General features: G+C 34.9%; 2 protein-coding genes across 3 annotated transcripts; one reads left to right on the top strand and one right to left on the bottom strand.

Moving 5' to 3' along the window:
* Positions 1–1,432: 1,432 nt before the first annotated feature.
* On the top strand, positions 1,433–13,770 carry ccdc191 (coiled-coil domain containing 191). The gene is made up of 16 exons (XM_058765875.1): positions 1,433–1,638; positions 2,111–2,149; positions 2,477–2,606; positions 2,694–2,831; positions 3,474–3,876; positions 4,483–4,627; positions 5,195–5,385; positions 5,583–5,826; positions 5,898–6,331; positions 7,485–7,576; positions 9,008–9,090; positions 9,165–9,266; positions 10,133–10,276; positions 10,868–11,020; positions 12,524–12,678; positions 12,844–13,770. The coding sequence occupies exons 1-16, from the start codon at positions 1,564–1,566 to the stop codon at positions 13,013–13,015; spliced, it is 2,700 nt and encodes an 899-aa protein (XP_058621858.1). The 5' UTR covers positions 1,433–1,563; the 3' UTR covers positions 13,016–13,770.
* Positions 13,771–13,834: 64 nt separating this feature from the next.
* Positions 13,835–21,307, bottom strand: zdhhc23b (zinc finger DHHC-type palmitoyltransferase 23b). Of its 2 annotated transcripts, none has more exons than XM_058765877.1 (5): positions 21,056–21,307; positions 20,426–20,609; positions 19,674–20,345; positions 18,484–18,642; positions 13,835–17,579 (listed from the first exon to the last, which is right to left on the bottom strand). In XM_058765877.1, exons 2-5 carry the CDS (start codon positions 20,560–20,562, stop codon positions 17,306–17,308), a joined length of 1,242 nt encoding a protein of 413 aa, XP_058621860.1. In that variant the 5' UTR covers positions 20,563–20,609; positions 21,056–21,307; the 3' UTR covers positions 13,835–17,305. The 2 variants fall into 2 exon arrangements, with proteins under 2 accessions (XP_058621860.1, XP_058621859.1); XM_058765876.1 differs by having other exon boundaries at positions 13,838–17,579; positions 18,484–18,651.
* Between the last annotated feature and the right edge of the window lie 248 nt (positions 21,308–21,555).

Raw genomic sequence — 21,555 nt, 5'->3', positions numbered from 1 at the left:
CAGGTGTGGACGAGTCAGCTCCAGAAAAAAAGCAGCACAGACAACCTGTAGGGACCAGACGGCTTAAAGCATTTATGTATTATATGTTTGATGGAATATTTAAAAATATTTAATATTTACATTGTGTTTGTGCAGACATTAATATGATTGCATGTAGCCTATAATAAAAAATTAAATAAAATAATAATCTGTGTATTTTTTATTTATTTATAACACACATTTATTAACACTTTAAGCCAATATAGATCATTTTTTGGGGTGACTGCTCCAGGACATTTCTACCTTGCCTCTATCAGTGGGCCTTTTGTTTGCAAAAAAACCTGTCATCTTCATAATGTGTCTCACTGGATATCTGCTATGAATAATTAGCCTAAAATAAAAGGCTAAATGACTATATGTAATGTAAATGTAATGTAAAATACAATGAACCAAAAAGTTAAACTGTGAATCTCTAAATATGAATTTATAAATATAATGTATAAAATATTTATAATGTATAAGATTGTAGTATATAATATAAATGACATAATATGATAAACTAACAATCTGCTTGTTTGATCGGCAGCTGACATATTCAGAAAGACGTTTTTTGAATATCTTCAAAATGTCAATGTTGGTAACCAAACAATATTGGTGCCCATTGGCTTCCATTGTAAGGACAAAGAAAACAAATACCACTGAGACATTTCTAAAATATCTTCTTTTGTGTTTCACCGTTCAATGCTGTTTGATGTAGAGCTGCGCTCTCTTGACAAGATGTTTAACTTTGATCAGCATCCTCCACTTGTTCAGTTTCATGTTTCAACTACAGTTTAAAAAGAACATTATTGTTTGTTTGTTTTTTGTTTTTTACTACAATAAACACTATAAAGGTATAAAATATCCAATAAGTTGAAAAATAAATTATCCTTGCAATTTTTATTCACCGGTCAATACTTTTTTGCCAATAAGTAGCAGTTTTAAAACATTAATTAATTTTAACTTCTATATTTTAAATTGAAACCAAACAGACAAAAACTCTTTACTATAATTAATGCCACATTTAGCTTGGAAACTGGGAATTTTACTTAATTTGAACACCTTGATTTTCACACAATAAACAACAAATATTGCAATGCCGGTTATTACACTTACAAATATCTCGACTAAATAAAGACAATTATTGTGTCAGGTTCTGAAATAAATGCATTTAGCTCAATAGTTCGTCTTTAAGATCAACATTCATCACACAAGAGCCGGTAGGATTGTAGGATCTAACAAAAAAGTTATTTGGCGTAACAACCACATACATATCTATGGTAACTGTCTCCATGGTTTCAGAGTGGACGCTTCAGCTCTTCTCAGTTCTTGTTGGGATATGTAGTTCTTTATAGGCTCCAATTCATGCTATGTCACTTTGCGTAAACTACAAATCCCACAATTCCATTGCTGAGCGAAAAGTTTCTCACAAAATTTTGTATAGCCTATACTGTAAATTGCTGCTACGTACACTTTGCGAACATGTGAAAATATATTATATTAGCTAACAATCCAAATGCATGCCCATGTAGCCTACAAGCGACCATGGCATATCCCATACACAGACCGGATATTTTTCGTTGGAAAACGACAAAGACTAAAACACCAGGCAGTCGTAAGGCAAGTAAAATCTGCTTTCTCTTTTCTCACTCAGTTCTTCAAAGATTTAGCTTCGGAATAGTGTTTTTCTTCGTTTCCTTTTTTACAATATCCAGCCAGAGGTATTAATCTAAATAAATGTCACACACTCTCAGGTTATCTTTGGTCATGCACATTGGTTATTAGTAATGAATAGATTTGTGGCTCAGCAGAAGGATTTAGCTCAAATGTGCAATGAAAACCCCTTCAGGTGTATCTACAAAAGAGCCAGTTTAAGGTAACACGGGATATTTATCCAGGGATTAGATGTGTGAGGCCAGTGTGACTAAATATTCATATCAGTTTATGTCAAGGTCAGACATTAACAAGGTTGGAAAGCTCTTGGTTTAAACCAATGATCAGCTTATGACTGTAGAGAAGCTGGTAATTCATTTTAAAGTCTCAGTCTACTTTGAATTGAAACAATGAGCAGAATTCATATCTCATATTGCAGGTGCAGCTGAATGAGAATGACATAAAGCAGTGGGTGAAGGTAAGTACATTTCAATCATTTGAATTCATGTCATGCAGAAAATTAATGCATATGTATGCCATTGGCTTGTGAAAAAGAAGTGCGCCTAATTGTATTTAATGTGCACTTGTAGCATACTTGCAAATAATATAATAATCACTTGTGTACTTAAATACAGTACACTTTCTTGACACATAAGTGCACTTTTTAGTGCATTCCATAATATTTTATTATTAATTATTTATTAATTGCAGTTAACATTCCAAATGTGTTTGAAATGTGTTGCATGGCCTGTTTATGTATATCATTTTATTTTTATAATCAAACTTTCTGTTTCATTCTTCTCAGAGGGTGGAGAAAGCTTCAGAGTTTGCTGTAGCTGAGGTGTTTTCCATCAAAAAACCATGTGGCGGTAAAAACAGCATGGCGCTGCAGACAGTAGAGCAGCTACAGGATCATGATGATGCCTACAGTGAAGGTCATCTTTAACAAATTAATATTCAGCACTTAATGCATGTGCAGCTTTTTGTAATCAGTATTCCACAGTTCCACTTGTATTCCACAGCTCAGTCCATTCTAAGTGAATGGATGAACCAGAAGTTACGTCTGGAGCTTGAAATGGGTGATGACGAGGAGGAAGAGGAGATGGAAGAATCCAAACAACTTGTTAAAACCACACAATCCAGCTATAATAACTTTGATGGTACAAATGAAATGAAGAAAGCATCTTCTTTGTTTTTCTGAAGTCTAGATTTCATGGAATTTTTAAGGTAGACAAGTAGTGTTATTTATATAGTATAATAGTATTTATTAATATTTTCAATTAGGTTTTATTTTTATATTTTCAGTTTTTATCAAGTTTTAGTAATTGTATTTTGTCATTTTTATTAGTTTTTTATATTTCTGTATAACTTCACTTTCATGGTTCAAGGTTCAGTTCAGGGTTATTATAGTTAAAACTAAAACTGATCTAAAATTAAAAAACTAAAAGAAAATAATTTTACTTGAAATAAAAAGCTGAAATAAAAAAGCAACATGTCTCATTTTAATTGAGTTTAACTTGGCACTAAAATTACTAAAACTGAAATAAAAATTAAAAAAACTACTGAAAATGACAAAAATTACTACAAATTTAACTAAGATTAAAATGAAAAAAAAAAAGGATAATATTAATAAAATGATAATGGTATCTCTAATACTAAAATTTCAGTTACTAATATTCTAAAATTCTATTTCAGTTACCAGAAACATTTTTATTAGTTAATAATAATTTATTAGTTTTTTTATTTGTTTTAGTTAACATTAAAAACACTGATCTAATCCTGAGTTTGTCTTTTTTTATTAGACATGTACTTTCACCTAGCACAGGAAGAGGAGAACACTGTAGTGCACAATTTTCTCCAGGACCTGATGGAAACTGAGGTGTTGGACTTGGGGATAGTGGAGGACCTTAAAGTAGACTCTGATCAGAATAAGAAGAGATGGAGGGACCCTAGCATTACCATGGAGGTGCGTCACAAGCAGGTGAAGGAGAACCGCATGCACAGAGACGCTGAACGTGCCAAACTGCGAAAAGAAAAGGAGGTGCTAAGGGAGGCACGAGAGGAGGCATGGCAACTGGAAAAGGAGATGCAGCGAAAGAAGAGGCAGGAGGCACGCAGACAGGAAGAACTGATCCAGCACGAGATGATTCGCCTACGCAGAGAGATGGAGGAGAAGAGGAGTGTGGAGCAGCTTGCACAAAACATGTACGACAACCACAGGAGTATTTGGGCACTCTAACCAAAATTAAAAATATATGAATGTCAAAATAAAAGCAAACTAATTATGCGAAACCTTTTTTCACGCTAACTTCACTTGGCATCTTTACCGCTCACAAGGTGATTTTTAGTTCATGTATGAAGTCAGTGATCTAGAAACCACCATTTGAGCGTTCATAGATGAGCCTGATCAAAGGACCGTGGGGCTTTGGGACACAAACATCCCACTATATTCACTGAAGTTATTCTATAATATATGCATGAGAATTTTACTTTGTGTTTTCCTCATTTGCTGTTTTAGAAGGGTCTGGTCGTACATTTTAATGAGACTAAATTTCCATATTTCTCAATCATTGAGGCCCATATTTTTTTAGCAATTTTTTTCCTTGAAGAGCGCATTTGTCCTTTTTTTTTTTTTTTAAATGTCATTTGGTTTGATATTTTCTTATTCAATGCAGTCACATTAATACACTTTAATTGTGGTTTAAGTGTCCAGATACTTTTTAGGCCAATTATGTTATTTCCTAATTTAAATGGCATTCAGATTTTTGAAGAGATGATTGCATGACATTTTTTAATTTCAATCTTGAACAGGGAGAGGGTAAGGCTTCAGAAACAAAGGGCCACTGAAAAGTCTCTCATTCCAAAACATCATAATTCCACACAGAAGAAAGAGAACAAAGACCTTCAACTTAAGCTGAAGAAGCTGGAAGCCAAAGTTCACCTTCTCAATTTGCAGGTTAGAAGACATTATAGTTTAATTATATTGTATGCATATATAAATTAAATAAATAATAAATAAAATAAAAAAATAATTTATTAAAATCAGCATAAATTAAATTCAGTAAAATGAATACTACTATGATATACACAAATGTTACAATTTATATATCATTTAAATATATTTATATATAAAAATAAAATGTTAATATTACTGTAAGAAATTAACACACATATTCAGCAAGGATGCATTAAATTGATCAGAAGTGACAGTAAAGACATTTAAAATGTTACAAAACGTGATAAAAATCTGTTTAATAGATCATTGTGTCCATCAAAGAATCCTGAAAAATGTGTCACGTTTTCCACAAAAATACTAAGGACCACAACAGTTTTCAACATTGATAATAATAAAAAAATGTTACCTTACCAAATCGGCATATTAGAATTGTTTCTGAAGGATCATGTGAAGTGGAAAGTGCAAAGTTCACCTTCTCAATTTGCAGGTTAGAAGACATAGATTAATTATATTGTATGCAATACATTCTTATGTTTTTTGACTGGTTGCAATGCATATGTATTTTAGTGCATGCACAGGCATTTTACGGCATGGTACTCAGTGATATTGGAAAGAAGGGTACGCATGGGCAAGGCAGCGGCGCTGTGTGATTGGAGGAGGCAGCTGAGAGCGTGGCGGGCATGGCGGGCTCTCGTCTGGGCCAGAAGAGAGGAGAAAGAGGCTGAAAGGACTGAAGAGGAGCTAAGACTGCAGCACAGGCAGGAGAGCTCAATTTATAAAAACCTGTCACTGTCAACATAGGGCTTAAACAGCCTGATAAACATTTGAAAGAAAAGCAAAGCTCTAAACGATTAGAATAAAAGAGCATGTTAATTGCTTAATTAAAGGTTAATTAAAGGCTTTAATTCATCTTGGCAGTCAGACTGGTTTTAAGTCGTATCTGTCTTTCCCACAGGCGCTGTCAGCAGGCAGTGGAGAGTGACCGCAGGAGGCTTTTGAGGCGCTGCCTCAGTGATTGGCGTGTGTGGTGTCAAGTGGAACGTCATCGCAAGGAGCTTCTCCAACAACAAGAAGAAACTCGACGGAAAATGGCTGCTTTGATCAATGCGGCAGCTTCTGGGAAACTAGGGGCAGAAAAATCTCCACCAGTTACTAATCCACCTGAAACACTAAGTCCTACAGAAAACATCAGCCATCAGGTAAGGACATATACTGTAAGATTTTTCATTCTAATTAAACTATTCCACAAACCCTCTTCATTCCACCACAGAATGTGGCAGCAGCTCAAGAAATCAGTTCACCAACTGCACAAGCCACTATCAAGACTGGCCGTTTAGAGGCCCCGCCCACTCAGGCCTGGCAGGTGACGCGTCGTCATGCCGTTCTCTCATCGGCCGAGCTACAACAGGCCCGTCAGGGGCAACAGCAGCAGATCCCCCGAAGCGGAAATGCAGAGCTTAACGCTGGACAGTTCAAACACCGCCATGCGGCCCTACAACAAACCGTAGCTGAGCAGAGGCGTCTTCTGAAAGAGCAACAGGAGCGGATCCAGCATCTGCAAGAGAGACAGAACATTCTGGAACTGAGGCATGAGGCAGAGAAAACAGCACTGTTAGCAACAGGTCCTCCTGGAGCTACAAACACATGCCGCCTACCTAAACCCAACACAGAGACAGCAAAAGGAATTACAGAAAAACCCTCAAGGTACTATCCAGGTACCCTGTCTGGGACATATTTCACCACAAAACCAAAAGAATTATATTTTTATTTTGCATATAGACAATCAGACCCCCATATACGAAATTCTTTCTCATTAGTGTAATACAGTAATGAAAATCACAAAATGTTTCTCAATATTTGAATTGATTAAATTGATTAATTGATTAAAAAAACAATTATTTATTAAAATCAGCAAAAATTAAATTCAGCAAAAGAAATACTACTATGATATACACTTACAGTTTTACAAATGTATGTTACAATTTATATATACTTAAAATATATTTATATAAAAAATTACACAATATATTAATATTACAGTAAGAAATTATCACGAATATTCAGCAAAAATGTGTTCAATTGATCAAAAGTTACAGTAAAGACATTTATAATATATTTTTGGAAATGTATCACATTTTCCAAAAATATATTAAGCACCACAGCCATTTTTAACATTGTTAATAATAAGAAATGTTTCTTTACCAAATCAGCATATTAGAATGATTTCTGAAGGAACATGTGAAGTATAAATTCAGTTATGATAATATTTCACAATATTACTGTCTATGTTCACTTTATTTTTGATCTAATAAATGCAGCTTTGGTTAACATAAGAGACATTTTCCAGAAAAGTTAAAAAACCTTACCAACCCCAATCTTTTAGTAGTGTGTTAATCATTTTTTATTGCATAGTATTTCTTTTTATTTATTACTTGGATTAGGATTAGAATTAGATTTTGTGCATTACAGTAGGCTGCTATTTAACTATTTAAATGTGCATAAGTGGCATTAAAATAATGCCTTGATGCAAAAAACACGAATGGCCATGTGAAACATATCTTTTTTTTCTTCTTTCGAATATGGGGTGAAATTTGACCCTGATGTTTTTTTTGTGAAACAAATCTATACAGTTTCTTCGCATGAAGAGAACAGAATAAATATAAGAAATCTGTCACCTGAGGCACCAGAGTGGATCAGAATGTAATACTGGCTTGTTTCATGTACTCAATGTAATCCCTCTAGATTTTACCAAAGGGTCACTTCCCACAGCTGTTCTATCCATGTGCTCGCGTGGGAGACACAATGTTTGTTATTAGTCACAATTTCACAGAGATATTCATTCTCCTTACAATCCCAGAACAAAGAGTGCCTCGGAAGAAAACGCCAGCAGCCACACCAAGCAAACAGCATCTCTGCATCGTGCAGCTCTTCCCCATCCTGCAGTACAAGGTCAGTCACACACATACACAATCCAGCAGTTGAAAAACTGTCACTATGGTGGTTCCAAGCATGGAAAATTAATTTCATGGCTATGCCCTAGTTTTAAATCCTCTTTGATACTGAATGCATTGAATACAGATGCACACAATCGCTATACACTCATAATCCACTTGTGCATCTCTATGTAAACCAAGAACAATACCAAAATCTCACAATGTCTCTTCCATGTGTTAAAACCTTGAGCTTCATTGTTATTGAATACATAGTCATATTTGTTCAATAATCAGTGGTATCTGAGGGAGTTTGTGCACATGGTCACGTCACTCAGCGGGTGGTTAACAGCCCCCGTGAGTCAATGTCCTGCTGAGTTAAAGGCCCTGTCGACTCATCAATGACATCCTCTATTTTTGATATTATCATTCAATCTGTGAGGCAGACCATCCTGGCCTTGGCAATAACCACTTAGATTTTTCTCACAATGAAAACCTGACAAGCCATTGTCCTGCTCAGATCTGATCCAAATATTTCCTCAACAAATGAAAGGTCAAGTTTTGCAAACACAGCCAGTTGTACATGTTGATTGTGTAATCAAGTGTTTTTCCACCTCCTACACTTAAATTACTGATAAAATTAAGTATAAATTAATAAGAAAAGTCCATTTAATTTAGTAATTTTCTGTTTCAGTTGAGCTTCACATTGGTGAACCTTGTATTTCCAGAACTGACTATTTTTCCACGTATAAATACGCTACATATATGCTATTTTTAAATTTATAATAAAATGGTTAAATTTACCAGAAAAGCAAACATTTTTTGAATATATTTCTCCTATTTAATTTAGTCATTTTCTCATTCAGATGAGCTTCACCATTGGTGAGTTTGTATTTTCAAAACTGATTTTATTAAGAAGTATACTTTTATTAAATATCTTTTTTATATACATTTTTCTCATGCTGTTGCACTTCACATTGGTCAACTCTTCAGAACTGATTCATTTTCCCCCACTTAAAAAACAAACAAACTGTATATTATATATTTAAGTATTTTTATATATCTCTAGGTAACTATTTATGATAGAAAAATGATTAAATAATCAAAAAACAGGGGAATGTGCTACATACAGGGGTATTTTCCCCACATTTTAAAGATCTAGATTCTAAAACATTTTTGTCACTTTTGGTGAATTTCTGATTCTGGTTGCAATACATGACTGGTGAAACACACTACAAATGACAATGAGATTTTCAGCAAAATCAGTCGGTGTGATACGGGGCGCCGCCTTGAATACAATTGCAACCAACACAAACAAGCTTGTACCAAAGAACCATAAGATCAGAAGAAAATGCTGCAGAACATCACAGTGACCCTTTAATCTGGCCCTTTACTGATGTCTCGGTCCCCAAACTCTGTCTGTCACTTTCCTTTTCTATGTTTCATTCAGCCATGGAGAAACGAGCACAGCAGCGTGCTGAGCGCAGGAGAGAAATAGAGGAGCGGAGGAGACAGAAGCAGGAGGAGAAACTGGTAAGACGTGCCACTCTTCAAGCATAGAAATGTGTGAATGTGATGAAACAAACCTCAGCTTTTTTGTTCTGTAGGCTCAAATGAAGGCAGCTGAGGAGGAAAGACTCAGAGCTGAGGAAGAGGAGAAACTAAAGGAGATAGAGAGGAAGAAGGAAGAGAAGAGGGAGCAAAGAAAGGTGTGTGGTCAAACACATTATCATGGGTTTTACATAATTGGATTATGTTACTTTTAATTGTTTATGCTACGGATGTGAGTCATAGCACAAATGATTGAGGAGTTTACTTTTTTAAGTAGCTGTTATTATGATTTCCAGCTTTTTTGAATGATGAAATGGGTGAAAATAATCCCAAGCCTATTTAGGGAGAAAATGGTCAATTAACTGGTTTTATTCAAGTTTAAAATATCATTTAATATCACAGAATCAATCTAAATACATTTATTCATACCAACAAGACACATTTTTATGAGTTAAATCAGGCAGAAATTATGGAAGCCCATTTTCACCACAGAATAGAAAAATAAAAAAGGTAATTGTGACTTTTTATGAGATATGAATTTGCAATTCTGAAGAAAAAAAAAAGTCTGATATGTGAGAAAGTTGAAATGACCTTTTTTCATTCCATGGCAGAAACAAAGAACAGCATTGCAAGATATAAATCAGAATTGCGAGAAAAGTCAAACTTGCTAGTTTATATCTTGCAGTTCTGTGTTTATCTCACAATTCAGACTTTGTTTCTGACAGTTCTGAGAAACAAACTCTGAATTGTGAGATAAAAAGTTGCAATTACCTTAAGTTAACAATTGTAAGTTACGACTTTTTACATTGCAGAATACCAGTATGTAACCACCCAGAATACCCTAGGAACTGATTAGCAGTATGCTAAAAACCACTCAGAATAACTTGGCAACAATGTAGCACTGTGAAAACCAGTTTTGCATAAGCAAGTGCATCTAGAAAATGCAAAAAAGTTAATGTATTCATCATGTTTATGCACACAGCCTTCACTTTTAAGTAACTTGTGTGTGTTAATGTGAACTTAGAAGGAACTTGAGAAACAGAAGAGAGCAGAACGGGAACAGGAACTGTCAAAGCGGGCGGCCCAGCACTACCTCAGAACCCTGTTACTGCGCCGAGGCCTGGCACCATGGAAAAGCCTGCTGGAGCAAAGCCATGTCAACACACAGGTCAGCGCTACTGCAAACACACACACATACACACACGGCCTACAGTAACAATGCAGGCCGTTCGCCTGCTTTCCAGACAAACACTTACACACTCAATTATTCATCCAAAGAGTTATGGGCAGCTCACACACAGACAGGAAGACCAGCTGTTGCCTTGCATTAACTCTTGGTCCATTCCCCAAATTTTAATGATGTTTACAGTATACTGTTGCGTTTCCACCTGGCTAACCACCTGTTTTCCAAATAAATTAACAGAGAGCGGATATCTGAGATTCAGGAGGGAGATGAAGTGACTGAGAGGGAGAGATTGACAAGGACAGAGACACAAAGAGAGAAACAGAATGGCTTTGAATTCAGAATATTCATTGTTGTTTAGCTATTGATCCACATCCATGAAAGCAGAAACCGCAAGGTCCAATTAGTTGCAAAACTAGCATGTGCATCTATAATATCTCTACAGTACCAACAAGAAATCACCGGGGAAAGTTTGCAATCCATAAATGCCATGGGAATGTATGAGATGATGACGGTCTTAATTAAAGCAGACAGTTATTTATGTTCGGGTGCTTTTGCCTTTTTGGTCTCCTCCAGAGAGCAGTGGATCATTACACACTGGCTCTGCAGAGACGCTGCTTCTGCTCCTGGCTTCAGTCTGTGGATGAGGCCCATGCAGAGAGAGAGGACAGCGCCAACCAGCTGTATCACCGGATCTTACTTCAGAGGGCTGTGTGTAGCTGGAAAAGGGTAAAACGCCACACACACATAGTCTGATAGGAAACTGTGAGTGATTAATAAAGCTTCAGATTGAGACAACATCATTTCTGTAGTGAACTTCTTGTTGACTTTTAAATAAATAATTTCATTAATTTGTGATAAATTAAATACATATTTATTATTTATTCATCATTTTAATATAATAATTTTAATATTATATTTGTAAATAAATATACAGACATTTATTTGTAGACATTTTTAGACAAAATTATTTATAGACATTTTATTTATAGATATCCTAGATAATGTAATTTAAAAAATTATTAATAAAATTAATAAATAAATTAAATGTAAAAATTTTAATTGATATAGCCAAAAGTGTCTTATTGACTTATAAATGAATTAATACATTTATAACAAATTAAATGAAGATGTACTGTTTAGCCATTATTTTAATATTCATTACTTTAATCTTAATATTTATTTAAAGCTCTTATCAATTTAGTATTAGTAAATATAGAGGCTTATATCTATTCATAGACATGTATTATATTGTATTGTTTATAATAAATTTAATTAAAATGAGACATTTTAATTTCTATAATAAAATTTGGTTTATCGTCCAATAATAAGTTTATTAGTAAATTAACTTTACTAATAAATAATTTAATAAAATTATAATAAATTAAATATTTATTATTCATTCAGTTTCTCAATTTTTATAATCATTTAAATTATAAATACGAAATAAATATGAATTAATATTTATTTGTTTAAAAAATACATTTTCAATTTAATATAAATATACACAAAACCAGTCTTAAGTGTCAATTTTTCGAAATTGAGATTTATACATCATCTGAAAGCTGAATAAATAAGCGTTTCATTGATGTATGGTTTGTTAGGATCGGACAATATTTGGCCGAGATACAACTATTTGAAAATCTGGAATCTGAGGGTGCAAAAAAATCGAAATATTGAGAAATTTGCCTTTAAAGTTGTCCAAATGAAGTTCTTAGCAATGCATATTACTAATCAAAAATGAAGTTTTGATATATTTACGGTAAGAAATTTACAAAATATCTTCATGGAACATGATCTTTACTTAATATCCTAATGATTTTTTGGCATAAAAGAAAAATCGATAATTTTGACCCATACAATGTATTTTTGGCTATTGCTACAAATATACCCCAGCGACTTAAGACTGGTTTTGTGGTCCAGGGTCACATATTTACTTACAGACAATCTATGGACAATAATTGTATTACTTATTCGAAATTATTTATTATAAGTTATTACATTCATATAAATAAAAAAGTATCATTTATTATCTTTACATTTTCTAAAGAAATTATCAGTTGTGCTTCCCCACCAGGGCCTTGCTCTGTGGTTTCTTACTGGTCCAAGCAAAAAGAACTTACCGACAATTTATTAATCAATTAATTAACTTATATTTTGGGTTAATGATATTAATAAACTCATATCCTTAATTATGAGCAATTGTCTATGTTTGATTTCAATCCTCACCAGTTAAAAGATCTGCGCTTTATACTGGAAGCACGAGCCGAACGGTTTCACAGGACACGGACCCAGAGGAAGGTGTTGATGGCCCTGCTGGATCACGCTACAGAGCAGCGAATCACAGCCTGGGACAATGAGCAACGGGCAGAGGAGCACAGCAGCAGGTCAACACGTCCTTCATTGTGACAGTTTTATTGCACCATAAGGCCAAACATCCTTTCTAAAGATACTAAAGATAGTAGAAGAAGAAATGTATGGGTTATTAAGAATTTTCAGTATTTAGAAAAATGAAAATATGTTTGCTGACTTTGGTTCTCTGGGCTTTGTAGGAGTGCTGTCAAGAAGTGTTTTGCTGGCTGGAGGCGACTTCATGTTGTCTTGCGAGAAGAGAAGGAAAGAGAGGCACGCAGAGAGCAGCTCAGACGTAAAGTGGCGGAGATTTTGCCCGACTTCCACTCCTCGCCTATTGACTCCCTGTGGCGCTCCGTAAATCCTCTTTAACAGCACACACACACAGGCTTTACATTGAAAACATCTGCAGCTTGATGAGCCACCATGTTTAATCATTTTACGCTCGTTTATTTTTCCATGCTACAGTTTAATTGAACAACTTGTAGAATAAAATGAATTACATTATAAAGCCGTCTCACATGAGACAAATAAACATCCGGATTCTGGAAGTACTTCTTAGCTGTTTCTTTAGAAGGCATTTAATGAAAGGAAAACAACTTTGATTCAAAAACGCTGCGATAATTCATGCACGTCAAAATGTAGCTGGATGGTACATGCCACAGATTTGTCCCCAGTTGATGCAAATGAAAGGAAAATACACACATAGGCACAAAGACCTCGAATAACAAACATGAAGCTCAACATAAAACATTCATACTGAGATGACAGCTTTAAAGCTGTGCAGAGATGTAAAAAGTACTCAAAAATTTTACTCAAGTGAAAGTAAAGATACTCAGTGAAAATTTTACTCAATTAAAAGTACAAGTATCTGGCCAAAAACATACTTGAGTAAAAGTAAAAAAGTACAACTTTAAATTGTACTCAAGTATTAAAAAAGTAGAAGTATTTTTTTTTTTTTTCTGATAGACATACAGACGTTTTGTTAAAGGGAGAAAAATACAGGTTTTTCAATTCAAATTTATTTGTATAGCGCTTTTCACGATATAAATTGTTGCAAAGCAGCTTTACAGAAAATTTAAGTTTCTACATTATATTTAGGAGTAGGTTATTGGTGGTACAGTAAAAATCATGCAGTTAAATTATTTATATATATATATATATATATATATATATATATATATATATATATATATATATATATATAGACTTTCATTTATTAGATGAACACACAAACTAAAAGATCTAAAGCATCTAAACTAAATCACCTTTTTTCGTATAACAAGTATGGCATGTCCAAAATGACACTTCAAAAACTACACAAAGTGAATATGACAGTAACTCATACAACCGCTGTTAATGAATCAGTGTCTTCTTAAGTGAAACAATGAAAATTACAAATACTAATATTTTAAACTTGACCGTCGTGTTCACTTTGTGTGGTTTCTGAAGTGGTCCTGTTCCCTTGCATTATACGGACTAATAATCTTTACTTGTGTTCATCTGAAGAAAGAAAGTCATAAACATCTGGGCGACATGAGAATCTTAATTTTGGGTGAAATATCACTTTTAATAACAATGTGATGCAGAGGTTAGAAACATATTCCAGACAGAATGCAAGAATGGGTTGAATTAATGAAGAGAGTCATAGAATTAAAACATACAATATTGACGTGTTGAAAGGCCACTTTTTTTGTGTTGTCTACTTCACTGTTTAAAAGGATAATTAATCTTTTAATTGTTTATTTGGGGAATTTTTTTGTGGGGGCTTTTTCTCAGGAAATATTGCTACATAAATAGTTGCGACTAATTATATGAATTAATGAGCAAATTGTGTAATTATTAAGATTAAGAAAATATACAGTGAGAGTCCAAATTCCTACTCAATGCGTCATATAATGACATATTATTAATACAACTTATCCACTACCTGGTAAGAACGTCACTAAACATGAATTATAATTAAGTAAATGTACAATGTTCATTTAAACACTTTTTTGGAGATTTGTAACATTTAATTAAAAAAAGAATTCCCACAAAAATATTAATTATATTTAAGAACAAAATGTATCAATGATTTTATTTGCACTCAATCTTGTGCATTCAGCCAATGTATTACACAGCTAATGGCTCTATCAAAACAAAGAATAATGAATAAACATTTTGGGGGGGAAACGCAACTTTGCTACCTCAACATGCTTCCTCAGATTTGATGGTGAACTTTTGAACCCAGACATTTACCTGATGAAAGTCATAACTGAAGTAGAACTGTGTGTGTGCTTGATGCGTGAAAACAATGATCATTGCTTCTCAGGTCAAGCACGCACGTTTGAGCTTCCGTTTCCCATATTCAATGTGTATAAGATACAAATAAAATTGTAAGGAGTAAAAAGTATTGTTTTTTCTTCAGAAATGTAATCAAGTAAAAGTACAAGTAGTCAGTTTAAATTGTACTTGAATAAAGTAAAAAATCCCCCAAAATAATACTTAAGTACAGTAATCAAGTAAAATTACTCAAGTATTTTACACCTCTGAAGCTGTGTGCTGTGTGGATGTACAGTGCCCTCCAAAAGTATTGGAACAGTGAAGACAAAATTGTTCTGTTGGCTGTGGAGTCAAGACATTTGCAAATATGATGAAAAGATGAATATGAGACAAAACTACTACTATTTTATTATTAGCTGTTACAACACATACATGTTTTACCAAATAAAAAGAACAGCACTTTTAGAGTTCATCCCACTCATTGATGTGAGCATAAGTATTGGGACAGTTGAACATAAGGCAGATATAAAAGATTAAAAGCTATTATTTAGTTGCAGATCCCTTGCGCAATCACAGCAGTGAGTCTGTGACCCATAGACATCACCAGACTCTTGCTCTCATCCTTTCAAATACTTTTCCCAGCCTTTAATTCAGCCAATTCCAATTGTTGCTTGTTTTGGGGAGTTTCTGCCTTTACTCTCCTCTTCAGCTGGTGAAATTCATGTTCAATCGGATTTAAATCTGGAGATTGACTTGGGCAATCTAAGACTTTCCATTTCTTTGCCCTTATAAATTCCTTGACTGAACTGGCAGGGTGTTTTGGGTCATTGTCCTGATGCAATATGAAGCACTTCCCAATGAATCTGGTGGCATTTTCTTGAATATTGGTCGGCAAGATGGTTTTGTACCCTTCCAAATTCATTCTGCTACTGTCATCAGTAAAGTTGAGAGGACCTGTTCCAGAGACAGCCATGCATGCCCATGCCATGACAACACCTCCACTATACTTTACAGATGAGGCTGTATGCTTGGGATCATTGCAGTTCCCTTTTTTTCTCCACATTTTTGCTTTCCCATCACTTCGATAAAGGTCTCATCGGTCCATAAACACAGTTCCAAAACTCTTCTGGCTCACCTTTGTGCTTTTTTGCAAACTCTAATCTTGTCTTTCTATTTTTGGAGCTGGTCAGAGGTTTGTATCTTGCTGTGTAGCATCTGTAATTCTGTCAAAGTCTCCTGAGGACAGTAAATTGTCAGAGCATCACCCCAGCTTTCTGGAAATTGTTGGTGATTTTATAGACATGTCTTTTAGGATTCATTTTCACAGATTTTATGATTTGTCTGTCATCAACTACTGTTGTTTTCTCAGCCGATCAGGTAGTTGTTAGTTGCTGGTGTCGCTGGTGGTTTCCAAACTCTTGATTTCTCCATGCCCTTTGTTTTTGCTAGAGCTCTAACTGACTTCCTCTTTTCTTTTAGCATCCAAATTGCTTGCTTTTCTCTCAAAGTCAGCTCCCTCGTCTTCATCCTGGTTTGTGTGTGTCATCATCAAATGCAAGATTCAGAATGCAGAAGTAATGGATATAACTGATACGACACATTCCCTGCTTTTATGCAATACTTATGCTCACATCAGATAGAGGGATTAAACTCTAAAAGTGCTTCTTAGCTGGTAAAACAGCTATGTGTTGAATGACCCAATGATAAAATGTGACATTCTGTAGTTTTGCCTCATATTCATCTTTTAATCATATTTGTAAATGTCTTGACTCCACGGCCAACAGAGCAATTTTGTCTTTACTGTTCCAATACTTTTGGAGGTCACTGTAGATGCAGTGTTGCATCACTTCTGATGTCCTAAAAAGGCACTAAATAAGGTTTGATTTTGAATGTGCATTCACATATAAGACACACTTTAGAGTTGAGAGAACAAATATTAAACAATAAATCCATAATTGGTCCAACTAACAGTGAATGTAAACCAGATATGCATGATTTATGTAATTAATGGAGGGAAATTAATACATTTCTTAATACTTCATTCATTCTTAATATTAATCATAAAAAGCATTTAGTGAGACCTTTATAATATATAATATAATATAATATAAGTTGTGTAAACACTAACCACACCTGAGTAATGGTGTACTTGATGTTGAAATATACTGGTAAAGATGTAACATACTACAACACTGCCATCTAGTGATCCACACGATTCAACTGACACTTGATGAGACCTTGAGCTCAATGTTTAGAGCCATAAAACTGACTCTGAAATGGATGTTGAAGACACGAAGTAGCACAACATTATACTTCACTGTATTAAATATGAGCGATAATTCTCTTTAAAGACCAGTTAAATTGTTTTTCCATCAGTAGAGACTGACAGTTGAGTTTCTATACCAGATCTGATGGTTTTTGGTTTGATGGCTCTGAAGCCTTGCTCATGGTCAAGAATTCAATCCAGTTAGTACGGAAGCCTCGTGAGTAAACGCCGGTGTCGATGATCAGACCCCAGAGAAGGCTGCAAGCGGTTTTCTCTCTCAGAGCCAGACGCGCCTCTCGTTCGGTCACGTTGAAGCTGACGTTGATAAGCTGTAAGAGCAGCAGGTGCAGCAAACCTCCTGTCACGATACTGCTGTACCAGGCACAGGTGAAACACAGAGCAGAGCTGATGAACAGAAAAGAGCATTTTTATTGTTTAGAGTATTAATAATACAACATGTTAATAAATGACCAATTTTTCTGTTATGAACAATCATATTGAAACTGTGTGAACATGAGAAATCCGTGTAATTTTTTTCCATGTTAAATAAATCTAACCCATGTTAAAACCAATGTTGATGTTGTTAAATATAACTAAAACTACTAAAAATTATATTTTTGTTAATTGAGATACATAAAAATGAAATAAAAATAAAACTTGAAAACAATTGAAAATTAGAAATGTTGCCTTAGTAACTGACATAATTTATGACTAAGATAATTAAAATAAAATAATAAAAAGTAATTATTTTATGTAATTTTATTTTAAAATAATTAATTTATTAATTAAAATGAAAACAAATTTTAAAATAAAGATTTGGGGGGGGGGGGTATTAAAACAAAAATACTAATAAAAAAGCAAATTTACTAAAACAAAACAATTATATTAAAAAAAAAATCTTTTAAAAAATAATACTAAAATAACGCTGCAGCCCACAACATTTGTCAAAGAAATAAGTGAGCAAGTGATGTCATGCTGAATTTCTCATCTTAGATAAGTACATTTTCAGCAAATGTTCATTCATTCCTTTAACCAGTGCCATAAGCTTTGGGCAGGACTTTGTGTTTGTGTGAAGAATGGGAGATGATGTTTGGGAAAGACACATTTTTGTTCCCTTAACCCTCAACAATTCTGCTGAGTACTGATATGGTGCAAATATAGTGAAGCATTTGAAGCAGCAAAGTGACTTTTTCCCATGAATAACTAATGAACTGGAAAGAACAGAGGTGGTAAAAAAGGGTCAGAACCTACTGAATTAAATGCAAGAGAAAGCATTTCTGTGAGTTTGTGTAGCTGGATGGATCCACACCTGAACTGGTTGTAGACGTCAGGACAGTAGAACAGTGCAGTCATTACATTCTGGTCGGGACACACGCTTCGAAGAACCAAACTGATCCCGCACAGCGACGTCAGCAGAAAGAAAACAAGTGTCAGAAGGAAATTGCGGTGATTGGCCTGCCCCACACAGCTGTTGATCCTAGCACAAACCAAAATGACAAACAAGACACCAAACTGAGATCTAGAGATCATTTTCACATATCAGTTACACAGAGTGAAGAGAATGCACAGGGTGAGATCGCCTCACTGTCTCCATTACACACATGTTTATATGAACAAGACATTTTACAGCTGTGCTGAACACCAAAGTCTGAGTAATGCATATTAATCCATAATATATGATAAACAACAACCAGAATGTTCTGAAATTACTTGGATCATTTCAAACACAATAATGAGCATACATTCAGCGTATAGCACATAAGCTAACTTTTGATTCCATGAATTTTGATGAATGAAAATTTAGTTTCAGGGAAAGTAAAATTAACATGCAGATAAGACTTCACTGTGCATGCAGTGTATATATATATATATATATATATATATATAAAATGAAGAGTATTCGATGGATATGACGAATATTGCATGAAAATTACCCCTATTTTTTACATTGTGTCATTACTTTCATGAAAATTAATTCTCCCAAATTCTCATTACATTTACATTTATATATTTAACATTTCAATTTGTTATACTTGATGATTCTTGCTGGATTCTCACTAATGTAGTAATGTGCTTATAAAATATCTATCTTCGCAAAAACATGAAAAATAAGATATATTATTTTAGTATTTTTGATATAACAAAATATATTAACATATTATTATTTGTAGACATCATGTCTTTGTATTTGCCTTTATGCTGATTGTAATATAGCTACTATATATTACAATCAACATAAATTAAGCACAAATACAAGTACAAATACATGTCTGGATACTTTAAATAATATATCTTATTTTTCATGTTTTTGCACAATTAGATGTTTTTCACCGTAATGTGAACTCAAAGAGAAAATGTTTAATTTTCATAAAAATATTTCACAATGCAAAAAAATTGGGGGTGAAATGTGACCCAAACATATTACTGACTGGTAAAATTAACCCACATAACAATGACTGAGACCCTCTTGAATAAGCAGTGCTTTTTAAGTGAACCCACCAGACACAGTGGTGGTCCAGACGCAGGATGCAGACTCCACAGATCCTGCAGTGTCCCGCTCTCGGGGGCCGCACCACTTTGCATACGGCGCACCAGTTCCTCGTCTGAACACCCTGCTGTGATTCACCAGTTTGCTCGTGATTGGCTATCACCACCTGATGCTGTGCTCCATTTAGATAGGCGGCATCTACATCAGGTGGAGGTTTGTGATAGGTCACTGTACTATGAGTGTCATTTGGATGAGGCCTGACGTAGCCCGGCCCCCTCTTAGTGATTATGAGGAAAATGACCGTAAGAGCAACACCCGACGTCACGGCAGCCAACTGGAGATGACTCACATCACCTCGAGGAACGACTTCGGTGATGAAGAGGTAGAACATGTAGAAGAGGGAGAAGAGTGCGAGGCTGAGGAAGAATAACGTGCGTCCTTTCTTTCGGTGAGTGAAATAGTAGTACCAAAGGACCATGATGGGCATGGCTGTTAGCACTAAAATACCCAGCAGGTAGTGCAAAGCTGCAATGTGCAAAAAAACAGGAAGCAGAATAAGAGGAGGGATCACTGATATATCAACTTGTCGGGCTCCGGATATCCAGGGCACCCGCAGACGATCATTGATCGTGTCTATAACCCGGGACAGAGAGTCTGGACTTTGAGGCTTCTTCTTCATCCATCTGGAAAATGTAAAAAAATTTCAGTCATACTCATCATTTACCCATAAACAAGTAGAAATCTATGAATCCAAAGTGCTCACCTGTCACAAAACGCATCCAAATCCTCACAGTCACAGCAACATGCTGCCATGTGACTGCGTCCGCCATGACGATCGATGTACTCACAACAGCACAGAGAATCATCCTGATCTAGTGTGCGACGGCTTCTCTTCTTCATGATGGATATCAGCCGATAAAATGAAGGTGAGGGAAGATATTGAATTCCTGTGAGGAAACCAGATTGCATGTTTATTAGATTTATATGGGTAGACAAAAATATACACTGTATACTGTATTGGTCATTAATCAGGCATATCCTAGAATATCCTGTATGTAAAGGGACAATGTCCCAGAGGATGCACTATCTAGGACAATTTCTTCTATATGTGGTGTCAATGGTTTATAGTTTGCACATGCTTGAGTCACATTATGTTTAAATGATGTGGGGAATCAGTTTAAAAGTAATTATTAATGGTAATATTATTAAATAAGATCCAGATAGATAGATAGATAGACTATTCCCCAGGTTACGCTGTAAAGTTCGGCAGATGTAAGTTAAAGCAATGAGGTTCTGATTGACGACACTAGAACACGCCTGTCGCCTTATAACAAAAGTAATCACGATAATATGTAAATAAACTGATAGTGAAATGTCAAACATTCATACTTACAGTGTAAAACATTCATATTGCAGAAGCAGTTCCTACTGTCAGTCTCATTGTCGTTAGTGGAACATTCGAGTCTTTTTACCCCGCTGCTCCATTATAGCTTACTTAGCCATTTACTCCACAGAAATTATGAAGAGTTGCCCAAGAAAAACTACACAAAGCAGCCCATAACTACGAAGTTTACTACTAAAGAGCACCAGGAAGTCGCGTAACATAAACAGCAGCAGCGCAGCACGCGCGCGCTTGTCCGCCCTGTGTTTGTGACTGGCGAATAAAAACAGTCCTTATCCCTGTCTTCCTGACGTCAGCGCAAACTAACCCTTTCATTTCCTCCAATTAAAAACTTTACTTGATGGTCAAGGTTTGTTACAGTGAACACCGTTTCCAGATGCTTCCTGAGTCGGATTATTTTCATAACTTTTTCAACATTTAATTGAAAATACAGTTCAAATAGAGAATCGCTAAGTATTAGTAACACAATATTATTTTTGCTTCTCAACAAA

The sequence above is a fragment of the Onychostoma macrolepis genome, chromosome 24 (assembly GCF_012432095.1).
Source record: "Onychostoma macrolepis isolate SWU-2019 chromosome 24, ASM1243209v1, whole genome shotgun sequence".
NCBI lineage: Eukaryota > Metazoa > Chordata > Actinopteri > Cypriniformes > Cyprinidae > Onychostoma > Onychostoma macrolepis.
The sequence above is the reverse complement of the archived record's forward strand: the minus strand, read 5'-3'. Positions and strand labels throughout refer to the sequence as shown.